This window comes from Platichthys flesus, chromosome 14 (genome assembly GCF_949316205.1).
Source record: "Platichthys flesus chromosome 14, fPlaFle2.1, whole genome shotgun sequence".
Lineage (NCBI taxonomy): Eukaryota > Metazoa > Chordata > Actinopteri > Pleuronectiformes > Pleuronectidae > Platichthys > Platichthys flesus.
This window is the reverse complement of record NC_084958.1, coordinates 11,043,850-11,061,220: the sequence shown is the minus strand read 5'-3', so window position 1 is coordinate 11,061,220 and position 17,371 is coordinate 11,043,850. Positions and strand designations below refer to the sequence as shown.

General features: G+C 40.9%; 1 protein-coding gene across 1 annotated transcript in view; it reads left to right on the top strand.

The window, feature by feature from the left end:
* clstn2a (calsyntenin 2a) overlaps positions 1-16,196 on the top strand; it is a 130,114-nt gene extending 113,918 nt beyond the window's left edge. The window contains exons 10-18 of the mRNA XM_062404301.1: positions 2,699-2,861; positions 8,173-8,339; positions 8,580-8,728; positions 11,626-11,831; positions 12,007-12,174; positions 12,292-12,437; positions 12,640-12,760; positions 13,192-13,382; positions 13,555-16,196. Of these exons, the coding sequence (XP_062260285.1) occupies positions 2,699-2,861; positions 8,173-8,339; positions 8,580-8,728; positions 11,626-11,831; positions 12,007-12,174; positions 12,292-12,437; positions 12,640-12,760; positions 13,192-13,382; positions 13,555-13,761 (1,518 nt within the window). The 3' untranslated portion in view covers positions 13,762-16,196. The remainder of the gene's footprint in view (positions 1-2,698; positions 2,862-8,172; positions 8,340-8,579; positions 8,729-11,625; positions 11,832-12,006; positions 12,175-12,291; positions 12,438-12,639; positions 12,761-13,191; positions 13,383-13,554) is intronic.
* Positions 16,197-17,371: the final 1,175 nt, after the last annotated feature.

Below are 17,371 nucleotides of genomic sequence, written 5' to 3'. Positions count from 1 at the left end.
AGCTAGCGCCACCAACAGATCAACATTTTTACTTTTTATTTTTGATTTATGACCAAATACCTGCCATTTTATCTCTAGTTTGTGTTCAGTGCCAAAGTTAGCATGCTAGCACAACAAAAAAAGATAAACATTGTGAATGTTTCCATTGTCATTGTGAACATTTTAACCTGCAACTGTTATCATTTGGCTTTTATAAACTCTTATCTTAGAAACTCTCGTCTTATAATTTTTTTTAACCTTTAGCAGTTAAATTGTTTCCTAAAATGTAGCAGCCAAATATCAAGCTTAATCAAGACAGATGTAACAAATGTCAAAGTCCCGCTATTTCAAAAAGATCATGTCTCTTGTAATTATGTTTTTCAGTGTCTGTTTAAGCTCAGAGGACACCGAAAGATACAGTTAAAAGAGATTTTCTGATAGATGTGAATGTGCAAACTCTTTTGATCTAGTCCCAAGAAGACCCTAGCTCTGGGGGTGGAAACTGATATTGTGTTTTGACAGAGAGAAGTCAGGAATATTAGAATTATGAAACTATAATCAATAAATCTGCACGGTTTAATATTTCCCATTGGTGTGGATGTATGTAAGGTAAGATGAGGACAGTGAGGATGGAAGAGCAGCAGAGTCCTTGTCAGCTAAATTGGAAAGATGAATAGAAATGTCTCGATGCCATAGTTATAATTTGTCATTAATTGTTCGATAAATTGTGTTTTATTTATTTAAAAGTTGAAAAGGTCTTGTGCAGCTGATGAACTATAATCTGACCATGCTTTGATATACTCTACGCAAGCAATGGGAATGTTAAGTGTAGTGTAAGAGGAGACAGTCACCAACACAAACAGTGTAAATAATTGTAGAGACGCGTAACTTATACTCCAGAGGCAGTCAGCCAGCAGCTAAACGAAAGTGGCAATTCATTCTCCCTGTCTGGCCGAGTGCACATACAAATCCTGACAAAGCTGATGGGGGGGGGGGGGGGGGAGGAGAGAAGCACTGTCATTATTAATAACACTCGCAATGCATCCTGGGATATAGTTTGTTTGTTTTATTGTCAGGCATTGAATCATAAAGTTCAGGTCTGCTCTTGGCCATATAAGAAAGAAAGTCTATACACTAACTATAAAGATCCGACACTGTGTGGGAGGGGTTGTCTGGGATACCCAGAGGGAATTTCTGTCTTCTCACACTCGTACAGTGAGAGTGTACGTTTTAAATCACACATTCCTGTAGATTCCTGATTGTAGGTGTCAACCCTATTAGTTAATTTCACAGCATGAATAACGTGTGTGTGTGCGTGTGTAAGGCTACTGAAGCTTAGAAAAGTGAGTATGACAATTATTTTTTTTATAAGTGGATTTTGTGCTCTGATAACTTTTATCTTCCATAACATTATCTAACCTCTTTCTCCCTCTGCCTGTATTGTATCTTTTACATTGTTGGTTAATCCTCCTGTTGGTGTTGGAGCTGTAGTCTCTGAGGTTCAGACCGATATGTGACCATGAACGCCTGCATGAGAATCTTTTTCCATCTCTTCGTTTCGTACATAATGTGAACGCAGCATAACGCATATGGACAAACACAGTTTCACTCACATTTTATATCTGCAGGCAGTTTAAATTTGTCAGTTCTAATCTGAACCAACATTTTCACAGCAGTTAACGGTTTGAGATCAAAAGCTTTGTCGAGCTGAGACAGTAAGTCAATGAATCGATGTGTCGCACGACAGGAGATAATTTGTCAGCTAATTTGTTAATTGTTTAATAATGTCAGTCATGTTTCAGGTAAGAATGTAAAATATTTCACTGGCTCCAGCTTCTTGAATATGCTTATGTCATTGTATGATAATTAACTGAATATCTGAGGTCTGCCCCTGTCAATATGTCGTCTTGGGCTGCGGGATATAATTTTTTGACATTTTAAAGATAAAGCAACAAATTATAATCAGCCAAGCAATTAAAATTTTAAGAAAAATTGTGTTGAAGCCCTAAAGCCATTTAGGTGAGTAGCAAACACATTATCACTGTCGCTCTGGTAGGGGCAGTTCGTGTCAGGTTTGGGTAAAGGTTAAGAAAAGTGTTATGTTAAGGATAAGGCTCAGTTATGTATAGTAAGGAATGAGGTCTGAGTAAATTCCGAGGCAATTATTGTCACGTTATGTTGTCTAAAGTCTGGAGGTGTGTGTGTGTGTGTGTGTATATCTGTAGATGTTATCCATATAATCAGAGCTTTTTGTGATGGTTGATAAAGCCTATATGACTTGAAGGGTCATCGGCAGCCGTGCTAGTGAATCATTGCGTTGCTTTAATGAACAGCTCATTAGATGGAAACCTCGTTAGTCATCTGTCGAAAGGGAGCAAATGATCCAGGGATGAGGGGAGGAATTTGTTCGCATCTATTTAATTGAAGGCAGGAAGTCGGGGAACATTCGAAAAATGTGCCTTTGGTCTCGGCTGCATGAGAAAATATCACGATCTTCATTACAGCAGCTCTATAAATATAACCGTCCACAGGAAACGGCTCCTCACCTAAATATGACCCTGAAAAATGGAATGTAGATTGAAAGTAATATATTTCTGAGGACGTCCTGTGTTTGTCTAAGTGCAAACCAGGAATATTTTCTTATTTCAGGAGATAATGAGTGGTCACATAGGGGAAAGTACTGGATAATAACTTGATAACATTTCTCTCCCTTTTGCAGATTTGCGACAAGGAATGGCATTATTATGTTATCAACGTGGAGTTTCCTGCGGTGACACTATTTGTGGATGGTGTGACCTACGAACCCTACTTGGTGACGGATGACTGGCCGATCCATGCCTCAAAGATTGATACACAGCTGACTGTGGGTGCCTGCTGGCAAGGTCAGTGTGTGTATGTTTAGAAATACAGCAGCTGCAGCGCAATGCAGAAAAGTGTTCACGGTATGAGAGAAGCTGAAATCAGACAAGGCTCGGATGCAAGTGCTACAACATTGTGTTGTGGGATTGTTTACAGCTCCACAATAATCTCACAGTTTTATGTGTAGCAGCCTTTTCAGCTCCAGGTTATGGCGTTTATTTATTTGCTGCACATAAAATTAGGAATTCAGCTCCTATGGGCCTATTTTCAACAAAAGGAGCCACATCAGTACATTTTTATCACCCAAGTTAAAACCACAGTTTTTGTTTCTCTTATATAATTGGTTTATGACTGCACACTGACAGTTACAACTGTTTTAGTGTTTTTGTTTATACCATATATCAACAGATAATTTTTCCCTATGCATGAAAAGCATTCTGCCCCTGAATATCACTAGATAACCTAGACTGGAAAATAAATGACACATCATTTAAAACAAAATAAGGACTTAAACTCTCTGGGCTGGGGATGGCCATGTGAAGTGTCACTATAAAGTATCCGACCATGCATCCATCCACCCATCCGTCCATTTTGTTCCACTTATCCAAGGTTGGGTTGTAGTGTCAGCAGGTTAGACAGGTAGCAACTCTTTCCAGCGCCTCCCGCAGGATCCCAAGGTGTTTCCAGGCCAGATGGGATATATAATCCCTCCAGCAAGTTCTGGGTCTACCCCAGGGTTTCCACCTAGTTGGGCATGCCTGGAAAACCTCCAAGAGAAGGCAGCCAGGAGGAATCAGGTATCTGAACCACCTCAGTTGGCTCCTCTCAGTGTAAGGAAGCATGCAACTCCACTCTTAGCTTCCTCTAAATGTCCAAACTCCTCACCGCATCTCTAAGGTTGTGCCCTCCACAGAGCTCATGACCATTGGTGAGGGTCGGTATGTAGATCCACCGGTAAGTCAAAAGCTTTGCCTTCTGGCTTAGCAGCCTCTTCACCACAGTGGACCGGTGCAATTCCAGCATTACTGCTGACGCAGCACCGATCCACCTGTCCCCCTCCCACTCCATCCGCCTCTTACTTGCGAAGCAGAGGCCAAGATAAAACTCCACCACTTTGGGAAGCTACTCATCCAAAACTGACATTCTCAGAAACAGGAAATAATTTCTAACAGAAACACAATTAAAAGCATTTCTAGCAATCTACTTGAGCCTCAGGAGGCAAAATAATCAGTCCAGTTTGATGGTATGATGGTGAAAAACCTTCTTTTTCATTATGCTAACAGCTCAATATGGTCGTGACATTTGGTAAACAAAGAGAGAATTCATCAACAATGACATACATTTTATTTTCAAAATCACATTTGAAGCTCAAACAGAGAGAGAGAAACCAGGAGACTCACTGTGAAGATAAATAAAGAGATTAAGATTTGCACCCCAGGGCTCCTAGTGCTGCTTCCGCTTTAAAATGGAGAGGCCTGAGCTGAGTGGGTATCAAACTGGAAACCCTGTGTGTCAGCTCCAGCGAACGAGAGCGAGCTGTGATCCCATTGGAACATGGACGAGCTACCCTGCTGCCATGTTTATGAGCGGAATAATTACACCAAAGTGTTGTGCGGTTCGCCTAAATAACGCTTCTCCAGCATCATCAAAAAGCCTCAATGCTGATGGTATTTTGGTTGCCGTTTTGAAATTTCTTTTCATCCGGTGCCTGATTGCAATTTTCGTTTTGTCGTCATCATTTTCTTTCTTGCTTCATCCAGCCCTCTCTTTCTGCTCCTTCCATGAATATCTGACAGAGAGAGAAAACCCTGAAGGAAGGATTAGCCAGAGTGAATGGAGGACAACTTTGCCAGCTATTACATCCCAATGAAGCCGCTCTAAGCTCCACTAAGCCGCAACTGATAACTTTGCAGGCCATTAGCGAGCAAGATTGCCTTTCAGTCTCTCATTTCTCCATCCCCTTTTCCCTACAATCAACAACATAATGATGAGACATGTGGAACGAAAGGCATTCACACTGTACTCTCACTGCCCCGAAAGCAAGAAGAAGGCGCGGGTGCCTCACCATACAAGGTTAACATGAAAATGGTACTGTGGTTTGATGTTGGCTTCTCTCAGCGGTTTTTCTGTAGCAGTAAGCTGCTGATGTGTTTGAACGGGGGAAATTGTGTTTGCTCTCTCGTTTCATTGGAAGCAGAGAGGTGGGTGTGAACCTTCAAAAGAAGCCGACAGTGTACACATGTTTAACCAAAGACGAGGAGGCGAGGAGGAGGCTTCAAAAGGAGCCTCCTCGTATGTGTATGAAATGAATGCATCAATCAACATCAGGAACTTTCCTTTGCAGATGATTCAGACGCTTCTTAGTTCAGCAAACAGCGATACAAGAAAAGACCCATTGATTAACATCAGTAAACCACCATTAGCATAAACAGTATTTGTCGGTTAATTGATGGTGATCCATTAGAGCTTTCTCATTATAACCTTGCCACGGAAGGAAAAGCACAAATGTCACTAATGCAAATTAAGTCTCTGTTTCTATTAAGTGTTAACCGTAACATCAGTGAACCAGCCATGAACAAAAGAGGAGCCAGAAACTGAAATAGCTAAGGCAGCCGACATTATTGCCACAGTGTCTGATGGTTAAGTAGGATAACAAGCGTTAACAGGATCCAGTGGTGGGAGCACACACTGGAGTCTTTGGGGGGTTTTCTGAGAGATTTAAGTCCTAAATATTTTATAAGAAACGTTTAAAAGAACACTGATGAATTAAAAACAATATATATATGTGTGTGTGTGAAATGATAATCTCTCTCACACACACAACGTATAATGGAAATCAGTCAAGTACTTTTTGCGAACAAAACAAAATATTACAGATTAAATGAAACCTCCTTAATGTGATTTAAAAATTCTCTTTTTTGAGTGGACACGTAATACATCTCACATTTACCCCCTGTTCTAATAATCTTACTTTAAGTCATTTTTCTTTATTTTTAAATCAAGCCATTTTGGTTTGTTTGTTGTTTGTCATGTGATTTGGTCAAAGAACCACGTCCACAGCACCTTTTTGTTTTATCTGCAATAAAAACCTGCACTACAGAAAATGTCCTTGCAACAAATGTGGACATAAAACTGTTCCTGCAGGGTTGCTGCCGAAGCTCTGTAATAGGTATGTAATGTAGTGCGACATTGAAGTGCCACAGTAAAAGGCAACCTCAGCATTTTAGTATTTGATCACTGACAAAACTCAACAGTGTGGTTGATCATCACCTCTGGTTGTGATCTGGACGTCAGATATTGTCTGTGAAGTGTAACTGTATTAGGGCCTTATGAGGACCGTTTGAACTGAGGTAGATTTGATGGGAGTCATGTGTTTAAATGTGTGCTTCTGCTTTCATTAAAACATGAAAACATGCTACTCACCAACACTGGAGCAGCTGTTCATAAACAGTAACAACTTGATTTACATGTAGCTACCCTGCAACTCAACAGCACATTAAACATCCCTTCAGTTTGCCAGCTTCATGTGTTTTAAAGGATAATGTATAACACATGGTGTACATTCAGATGGACTCCATCCCAACATTATGCTCTCATTCACCACCATTATCAGCCTCCGCCCACTTCAACATAAAAGAATTAATTGATTGAAATATCTAAATCTGTATATAATACACAGGTTATGTCTCCTGCTTGCTCAGCTCTATACATACATACGTCCTTGAGTGATTCACACTCGCATAGCTGAGAGAGTATAGACGCCTTCAGGCACACTGGAATCTGCCGTTCATAATAATATCTGTCATTATCTACACTTCCCCCGAGTCTCTCTGTGCAGAGTAGTTCCCTTATACCAGGAGAGCGTCTGTTAGGTGTCTGTCTCTCTATCTTCTCTTTAAGATCAATTTATTTTTAGACAACTTTTGATCAATGAATAAAGTCGTAACACTGTCCTTTGTATGCAAAAGTGGTCTTTTGAGAAACGATTAAAACGTTATAGTTCGGCTTCTTATCAAAAGCTAATATTTCAGGTAACTAAATAATCGTAAAGAAATGCCTGTTAGGGTATAAAGTAAAGTAAAGAACATGTGTATTTAACATTGTGCTACTGTGAGATATATATGCGTGAATGTCCCATTTAATACACTTTAGAATAGAAATATTAGCTGAGGTTCATTCAGTTCTGATTTAATATGCATTACTATAAGGAGACTTGAACTGAATGTCCCCCCTCACTAGAATTTGTCCAAATATTTAAGCCAGAGCTGACCTACATTGAAAAGACTTGCACTGGAAGTAATTTGTGTTAAGGGTTCTCAGACCTTTATGATTTGATGGCAAGGACACACTTCATAAGAAGTGGTGAAATTGCACCACAGAGTAGAGCTGACCTGTCCCCGAGCAAAATCTGATATTTAGAAGTAAAATGTAGACTCAGGGTCTGACTGAATTTGTGACAGAGCTGACACCATGGACTCCAGTGCTGTGAATCTTCACAGACACGGAGACTTGGTCAATGTATTGACTTCCAGTTGAAGTTCCATTCATTTTGAATTAAAGGATTTATTTCCCTCTCGATGTTGTAGCTGCAAAGCATCAAATGTTAAGTGCCCGTTACATCCATCTAAGCTCAATTGTAAACCCTAAGAAGAAGTGTCAGAATATCTACTGTTGAGCTAAGTGCCGGATGTGTTGGTATAGATTTTACATTCGTATTGCAGATTAACAAATGAACCGACTCTTAGCTTTTTCTTTAATAATATCATGCAGTTATTGTCCCCTGCATCTTTGGCTAGGAGTGTTCTGTTATGCTGTTGTTGTCATTGGTATTGCAGTATCCTAATATTTCACCTTAAAATAGCATTTGATTCACACACTATTTTCCCTGTTTTGTTTCAGACATAAAAAAATCTCACATGCTGTTTTAGTGTAGTAAATATTGGATGCAGTTAGTGGCTGAGTGTTAGTTAAAGCTTATGTCAGGACGAAGAAAAACTGTTATCCCCACCTATAACACAATTAACCTACTTTAATTATCCAAAGACTGATAATGTTATTGATGCCTCACTTAATTACTTCCCTAACCTGTAGTAAACAGTTTTATATTCATAAGGACTATCTGTCTTTATATTATTGAGGTGAATAAGATTCTTTTTAACTTGATTTCCATTGAGTTTAGATGCAAAGATGTTATATCCAGCAAACTGCAGTTGCAACACACATACTATATCATATTCTCTCTACTTTGTCTGTTTCTATCCAATTGTCCCTTGCCCCCCCACTTTTGAATGTTCCGCTCCTGATCTCCACATCTCCCCGCCCCCCTCCCATTAGGTGGAGAGGTAGCCACCCCCAGGTTCACTCAGTTTTTCCATGGCAGCCTGTCAGGTCTGACGATCCGACCAGGCCGGATTGAAACCCAGAAGGTTATCTCGTGTTTGCAGGCCTGTAAAGAAGGACTTGATATCAACTCCCTCGAGAGCCTGGCTAAGGACATAAAGGTTTGTTGAAAAAAAAGAGCCTGGGTTACAAAAGAGCACACACGCACACAAACACACACACTCTACTCTTTCAGCCTCAGATTGGTTGTATTGTAGCTTCTTACCATCCTATTGGCTCTGTTGTGTCACATTTTGTCCCGTTAAAGCTGTCAAGGATGTTGAAACATTTCCTCATTAAGCCAAGATATAAATCATGTTGAGTTGTATTTACACAATATCTATTTGTGTTTCTGTGTCCAGTTCCATTTCAACCCTGCCCAGTCTGTGCTGGTTGTGGAAGGAGAGGATGTGGACAGCATCAACACAGCCATGACCAAGGTCTCCTACATCAACTCTCGCCAGTTCCCCACCGCAGGCCTCCGGCGGCTGCACATCACCACCACAGTGCAGTGAGTACACCAACTGGGAATCAACTCAATCCTGCTTTACAAACATTCACTCAGTTCCACCTGTTCACATCTGCCAAGCCACTACAGTAGTTGAGTCTGTGTGCGTGCGTGCGTGCGTGCGTGCGTGACCTTGACTCGGTGCAAGTTATTTCTCTCTGGTTTTTCATTACCAGGCTGTACAATAACAAGGTGTATTTGCTTTAACAAACAACACATGTCAGTGTCACCTTTGCTCCATGCATTGAGTTGGGGGTTGTGAGGTACAGGGACCTGCTGGATGTGCCAAACAGCCTCATAGTTAATTTGTCATGAAGGTCCATACTGTTTTATTATCTGATTTGGTTTGTGACTGACGGAGAGAGCTGATAATGCTGTGAATGTACTGGATTCTTATTCAAAATTTTAACCCCAAACAATGCACATCTTGCTGAAGGAATAATAACACACTTTCAGCAAGGGTGACAGTCTGAGGGAGTTGTCGGGTTGTTAAATACAGTGCTAGGTCTCTTAACTGTCCCTTGAACACTAGTGGGAAATGGAATATACAAAATACATAAACCAAGTTGGTGACAGAGGAGCAGTGGATGATCACATTAGTTACAAACAGCCGGAGGATCGGTGGTTGGCGCAGTAAAGTTAAAGCTCTGTTGGATGTGCTGGGTTTCTCTTGAAGCCACAGAACTCCCAGTGAGGGCGGATCATTAAAGTAAAAACTATTAAACCTCTGAAGAGAGCATCTGGCCATTAAAGAGATTCAACCTGCTGCTGATTGGAAACCACCATATTGCCCCAGTCTTCTTTGGTTTTCTGTCTGCTCTCGCTCTCTCTCTCGCTCTGGTGTTGGTAAAATCTACCTTTGCTCCATAACCAAATTTAAAATGATGAATTTATTCAAATCGGTGTCTTGCTGTGCCCTGGTAGTTTCCTATAATAACAATAATAATAACTGTAATAACTACATTTATCGAGCTCTTTTTAACACAAAGTACAAAGTGCAGCACAACAAGAAAGCAAATGGTTAAGTGGTTCTCTAATGCTACCATCAAGACAAAAAGGTCACAAGAAAAATGAGAATCCTCTTAATGACCAGTTTTACACATACTGTTTACAATGCAACAGCATAGTAAACACAGCACCTTTAACACGGGAGTGAGAGAGAGATTAAATGTTTCATCTCACTAAACCGTTATATTTGTGTCAGTGTATACGTGTGTGAGTGTGTGTGTGTGTGCTCGTCCACGTGTCTCACAGTGTGTACGTTTAGCGCCTGCTCCCGTCCACACACCCGCCTAGTGCCTGTTCATTTTGTAGAGCAACAAACGCAGGCAGGTGGAATCTGCTTAGTTGTGCGCTGGTCGATAAAGTGAAACGAGCTGAAGGAGCAGCGGTGGAGTCTAACTCTGAACAACACTTCACAGCTCCCCTGGAGATAAAGACTGATCCGTCCACCTTTACACTCAGCACATACAGTCGGTTGAATCTGAGGAAAAGGAGATAATATGTTCTCCTGTTACACATTGTGGATACTTTTTTTAGTCTCTGGTATGTGATATCAGTCAGGTCTCGTTGGATTGTTTACAATACACAACAAACTGAGAGGCAAATTCCAAATGAGCTGTCTACATGTCATACATCAACTTATCCCACATGACTTTGGGAAAACATGTATTTGTAATATCAGATTTATATATAACAGTAACAGTACAATAACAAAATATAATGACGTTTATAAAATTGTGAATATTGTCATAGCTGCATGTTAACCTTCTCAGAAGTTATAATCCTTTAGAACACTTTTTTCAGTCATAGAGATGGATCCTAAATGAATACATAGTTCTTTCAAAGTTTGGACAGTTTCTTGATTTCTCTGTCTCTTCTTATCGGTTTAATGTAGGAGGGGCTACAAAACAGGACTTGCCAAGGCCAGTGCAGCACCACTGCTTTTTTGGAAAGGGGGAAAAGAAGCAGATTGATCTGGGTGAAACTAATATAATTTAAATATGTGGTATTGGATCAGTAAGTAGATTTGTACCTAGTTATGTTTTACAGTACCAGAGGCATTTCTGATGCTATTATGGGTTTTTGAACTTCTCTAGGTTTAATTACATTTTGAAGGTTGTTTGATCGCTCTCCATCAAACGCTTCATAAATAAAAGCCAAAGGTTTACCTCTGATCGTTGCTTGTTGGTCGGTGACTACATCAATGACACTGACAACTTATTTCCTCTGGAAGCTTGTGACTTAATGCATCTTTTATTGCTCCTGTCCAATGTGTTGTGTCACAGGTGGCTGACCTGAGAGCTCATGAGTCCTCAGCAGAAACACTTTAGATTAGAATTGTTAAATTTAGTGCTCGATGTCTCCATCCTGTCTCTGGCATGGATATAAGATGAACCTTGAGAGAGACTCCACTCTCGCCAGATGAGAGATCGTGACATGAATTGAAAGACCTGGATTTATAATCTGTTCCATCATATGCTTCAATACTAAGATATTTCAATTGCTGCCTGGGTGTGAGCTGTAAGGAGAATCTTCTCTGTTGATGGAAAATATATTCAGGTAATAACTCTGAGAGAGTTTTACCATCCTCGTACAGTCAATGTGTTCACCACGAGAACAGCTTGACTCACTCCACAGATACTCCCTTCTCTCCATCAGGACCCAAGGTCAGGTTATAGATAAAGGGCCAACTAGCAGTACATTGTAGTGTCTACGCTCATGGACATTCATATTTTATTCAGAAGCCCAGACAGAGAGGCTCCAATTCTTCTGCGTGTTACATCAGGGGCTAGACTGACTGCTCTGTAGTGGCCAGTTGAAAGACACATATAGTACGGATACATTAGTAGTGAAGATGTGACCTCTCTTCTCGTCTCCCGTGTGTGTGTGTGTGTCAGGTGTTTCGGGGAGGACACGTGTCTCTCCATCCCGGACGTCAAGGCAGTGGTTATGGTGCTGCCGCCCAGTGAACCGAGAATCACAATTACAGGATCTGCTCGACTCGTCAGGCCTGCCGCTGACCTGCAGGGCCCGCTGGGTGTGGCCCCCTTCAAGGAGCTTCACATCACCAGCACCGTAATGAAGGGAGGCAGCTTCGGTGGATGTGAGTGGAGAGGCTGCGGCAGCGGCTCGTTACGATGCTCTCTTATCATAATGTTACAATTAATGTGTGTCGCTCTTAATGAACCAATTAACTCTTTGTGAAAAGTTTTTTACAGTCTTTTTTTTGGGCAAACTGCACATTCGAATCCATGTTGCACATATTTCCATGCACACAGTCCATAGGCCGGGTGTGAAGGAGGTGATGCACAACCTGGACTACTGTGACATCCTGGTCATTGGAGAGGAACTGAGCCCCGAGAGAGAGAGTCTGGAGATTCATCACAGCGCTTTGTTGGGAAAACATCTGGACGCCACCAACTCCACCTCTGGAATTTCAATATATGGTAGATATCCCTCCATGTTCCTTTTACTGTACATGTGAACAGGATATTCACCACATTTCCACCGACATGGCAGTTTGTGTAGCAGTCAGTATAACATGTCTCCCTGTGTGTTCCCAGGTGTGGACTCCATGGCTCACTATGAGCAGGCGCTGAGGCAGGTCCGCTACAGGAACTGGCGACCTGCCACTCTGACTGAGCGCAGGTTCAGACTCACCTGCTCCGAACTCAACGGGCGTTACACCAGCAACGAGTTCAACTTGGAGGTCAGATTGATGATCTTCCGTTTTCCTCGTGCACTATTTATCTTTCTACATTTGCTCTTTGTTTACTTGTTTCTCTTATTCATTTGCTTCTTTTTTTCCTGATAATGCTCCATTCTCCTTTTATATTTTATTTACGCATGTTTTGTTATTTACCCAGCTTCTTCTTTTCCGGTGTTAATGTCTCTTTATCGTGTCGCCGCAGGTCGGAGTTCTCCACCACTCAGCGCCTGTGGAACATGTCAATCATATGGCAGCCCAGCCCCAGTACATGAGACCTGTCCATCACCCACTCATGATACACACTCCAAACTCACACATGTCAGGTAAGTAACAAAGGTGACGGCAGCAGGTCCCCCTGTCTTTTCTGTGACTCTCTGCTGAGGAACAGGGCAGTTTTTATGTTTGACAAATACATACATTATGTGATGAGCTGTCTCATCACCAAATCTTAGCCATGAAATTTGATAATAGAGTTTTATAGTTGAATTGGTAACCATAACAACAAAAGTAGGATTACAGCTGTAAGAGATACAATTCTATTCAAGGCTCAAACCTTAAGCAGAAGGATTGTACAATGAAAATAAGGCAGTAGGACTCAGCTTTATTATCTAATACTTGAATGGCTCTCAGTAGAGCACATACAGTTCCCTTATGAAACCACATCCTTCCTCTCAATTCTCCAATAATCCGCCTGTTTGGTGTAATCCTGCTAACAAACTAACAGAGATTTTCTACTTCTCTTCTTCTCGTCCAGGAGCAGCGCCACCAGCAGCCACAGCAGTGATCGTGGTTTGCATCGCCGCCCTGGTTGTGATTGTGGTGATTGGTGTGTACAGGATCCACGCCACACATCAGGAGGGGTCCAGAGAGGACGAGGACGAGGTCAAGGACCCCGAGGGGGACTGGGACAAGTCTGCCCTAAACATCACCGTCAACCCCATGGAGGTAACTCAGAACCTGTTGACATTTTAGGCTGTTTTCCTTTATTGTCTTCACAATGGACCATGTGACCAATTCTGACGTGTCTGATACTGTTTCCCTCAGATTTGTCCTAACTCTCTGGAATTTGTTGCAAGTTGCAGATTTAGGATTTTTAACTAATCACCCTGTTCTCTAGAACGTGAGAGGAGCACAAGCTGTGGACAAGGAGGTAAAAGAAGAGAAGCAGGTGGAGGAAGAGGAGGAGGAGGAGGACGAAGAACAAGGATTGACGAGTGCTGAGTCAGACAACAGTGACGAAGATGAAGAGGAGGACGAGGAAGAGAGAGAGGAGATGAAGCAGAGGGGAAGACTTGAGTGGGACAGTTCCTCCATAAAATACTGATCACACAGAAACACAAACACACATAAATATAAACCTACATATACACAACAATCTCTGCCAGTGTGTCGCTCCCAAGTTGTAATTTTTAATGAAACATTACCCTCTGCTGGACAAAGTCAGAAGTACAGAATCAGCTGCTGCCTCTCAGCGTCTGTATGCACATGAATTAAGATTCACATCACAGTCAGTGAGGCAGAACAAAATACATCGAACAAGCACAGCCCTTTCATTATGTGTGCAGAATTAGTCTGAGTTTCACTGACAACACTGAACCTCACACTCGTAAATGATCAAGAGTGAAATCTGAAAAATGGTGGATGATTCGAGCTTTCAAGTCCACATTTAATATTTGCAGTTACGCGTGTCCTCAGATACGTTTTGTATTGGTTCCTCTCTAAAGAGATTGTCTGCAAGACGGCGAGTTATTAACAGATTAAACAGCGAGATGTTTCCCCGTACATATCCATTGATAAATGTATTCATTAAACCTTTTTAATAGAATTCCTTCAGCCTATTTAGTAGATATAAAATAGCTGTATTGTCACTAAGTGTATAACCTCTGTTCTCAGCGTTAACTCGACATCTGTAACACTTTTCTGTCTCTAACGTGTGTGTGATCAGTGCTGAGTTTCACCCAACGCATCACAGTGCTGTGGTTCTGTGGCCTGGAGACAAGAGAGAAATCTGCATCTTTTACATTAATACTCCGCATTAATCCCGATTTTACACACAAGTCAAAGATGAATTATTGTCTGTTTAACATATATTTAAATTTCAAAATCATTACTTTTCCGTCTGCTCAGAGCCGGTGGACAAAGTTGTTTGTGGTTGAACTCCTCTCAGAACCGGGCTGATGTCGTTAAGAGCCTGTTCTCTTTTTCCTGATCCACTTCGGTGGCCTCGTGTAGGGGGAGATCGGTTCTCTTTCTTTTGCAGCAGATGAAATTTGTTACTATTTACTATCGAAATCCACTTCATGTCTTGGTTTAATTCCATTCAAACAAAGCCTTCTATGCAGTTAAAGATCCAGTAAAACCAGTTCACAGACACTGAAAGTCCAACCATTTAGACTTTTAGAGAATCAGTGCCTGACTTGACCTTTGTTGCCCAGTATGGGTCAATCTCAAAAATATGCCTGATCTTACACTACCCATAATGCATCTCAGTTGGACATCCCTGCAGCTTAAAACCTCAGTACAGTGCAGACCTGTAGCAGAGCTGAGGCGATGTGGCTTCTTGATGTGACATGGCAAAGTTCCTCTTCTTATCTTGGATGGATTTTCAAACCACCACCCACATACCCAAATATTACACAGGCCCTTCAACCACGCAGCATACGTCACTTTGAGATTATATTTATTTATTTTTTACATGTTAAGGCAACAGTAAGTGTCATAATGTTTTAACACAATGAAAATGTAAAATAAAAGGATTTAATTTCATTAACCAAACATTCAAAATAATTATAATCATACAACATTTCATCAAATATATAAAGAAGGTAGAAATACTTAAAACTTTAAGTGTAAATTGCCTAATAATAAATCTTACAGCCAAGGGACTCCATTGGCTCGGGATGGCTTCTCATGTGTCCATCAGAGTCAGGACAGTTTCCTGGACAAAACCAAACGACAAACTGTAAACATCTACAATCTGCATATTTCCAACCAATTAGTGCAGACTACATCGTGACCCCACAAATTCAGAGCTTTCTTTTCCTCTTTTGGCCACTGATATGCAGATATCAGATTGTTACTGTGGAGACATCTGAGGGGGGGGTAATGTTTTATGTTTGAAGGAGTCCGTCTTTACTTTTGTGAAATGTCTAATAAAGAATAAACGCAGATCAAAGTTTAGTCGGATGTTTTCGACAGAGTGTGAATCGGAGGAACTTTGCTAAATGTTGCTGGAGAAGAGAAGCAGAGTGATTGGTGGTTTTACTGGCGTCCTCAGTCCTGCACAACTTTCCCAGAACCATGAGCAGATATTCCACTGATACTGATTTCATCTTGTACCATTTATCATAACAGATTTAATCCCATGAGTTTGTCCTCATCCAAATGATTGGAAAGTTCTTTCCTCTCCATGCTGGTATCGTCCCTCTGAGCTCTCTCTCTCTCTCTCTCTCTCTCTCTCTCTCTCTCTCAAACTGGTTTGTTTCCTCCCTCCCTCTGTTGGCCTTTGAGAACCTGTGGTTGTGATGTCATCATTGTGAAACAACTGCCTTGCTCCCTTTGTCATATTGTGCTTCTGAAAGATTAAAGAGAAAAAAAAAGAAGATTCTTTTACATATAAAAACAAACCCTGTAAAAATGTTCAAGACAGTTATTTTATATATCCGTTTCTTTTTCGTTTTGTAAACAAAACGGTTGGGATCTCTCTCTCTCTTTAGTGGTCATCCCACTGCTTTCTGTATATTGACCAATAAAGACTTGTTTTAGACTCTACAGCGCCTCTCGCTCTTCTTTGTACAGTAAACGTCTTGAAATGACTCACGGTAAATTACATAATTGATAAACTGTCATCGTGGGAGCTGGCGAGCTGCCATGTTGGAACTGACTGGGATTTCCGTAATAAGCTCACACAGACAGAGAGCGGAACCATCTCCATGACATCTCTGCGTTCGTTAATTTTTCTGGGCCAAAAGACTGAAGTCAGTTTATGAGAAATTCATATTTGAAGCCTCTTTGTGCCTACTCTCACATCCATAGACAATAGAAGAAGATTTCCTAAACCATTTAACAAAATGTTTTCTGCTGTGTCGGCTCTGTTGTACAACTGAACACCAGTCACATCTGTGTACTCACATTTGGCTTCTCTGTGAAACCTTTTATTGGAGCAGTAACAAGCACTCTGCAACAAAAAGAAATCTGTGTGTGAATGAAATTAGCTGTTTAACTATGGAGGTCGACACTTTCCAAAGGAGCATTAAACTTGTGCTAAACTTCTTCTCTGTTGTAAATAAATAAAAAAAAAATATTCCTGACTTTCCTCGTGGAAATTAGAAAGTCTGTGAAGTAAAAAACATGAAATCGTAGGAAGATAGATTAATTCATTATTATTATTGATTACTATTACTTGCAATCCACAGGTTCACTTACACATTAAAGACAATTTTTAAAAAAGTTACTGAGTGCAAGTAAATTGTGTTAAACCTCCAGCCACAGATTCAAATATTTTGATTTCAGAAACAGTCACAAGCACAAATTTTAAAGAAATAGACGGTTTTATATAAACTCATGCAATATTGAAATATTTGCATTTAATGATGTAACACGATGTAAGAATGTGGTGAGTCCTGTCATGAGGAGAACAATTCATTCTCCACAGTGAAGCGTGTCTTCAGAACTGTCACCGGTGATGTTGTGGTTGAATATTCACAACACATGAAACTGGAACAATGAGTGTGTGTGTTTGTGTGTGTGTGTGTGTGTGTGTGTGTGTGTGTGTGTGTGTGTGTGTGTGTGTGTGTGTGTGTGTGTGTGTGTGTGTGTGTGTGTGTGTGTGTGTGTGTGTTTGTGTGTGTGTATGTGTGTGTGTGTGCGTGTGCGTGCGTGTGTGTGCGTGTGTAAACACAGAGAACGAAAATTTAAATTCCTAAGATCATATA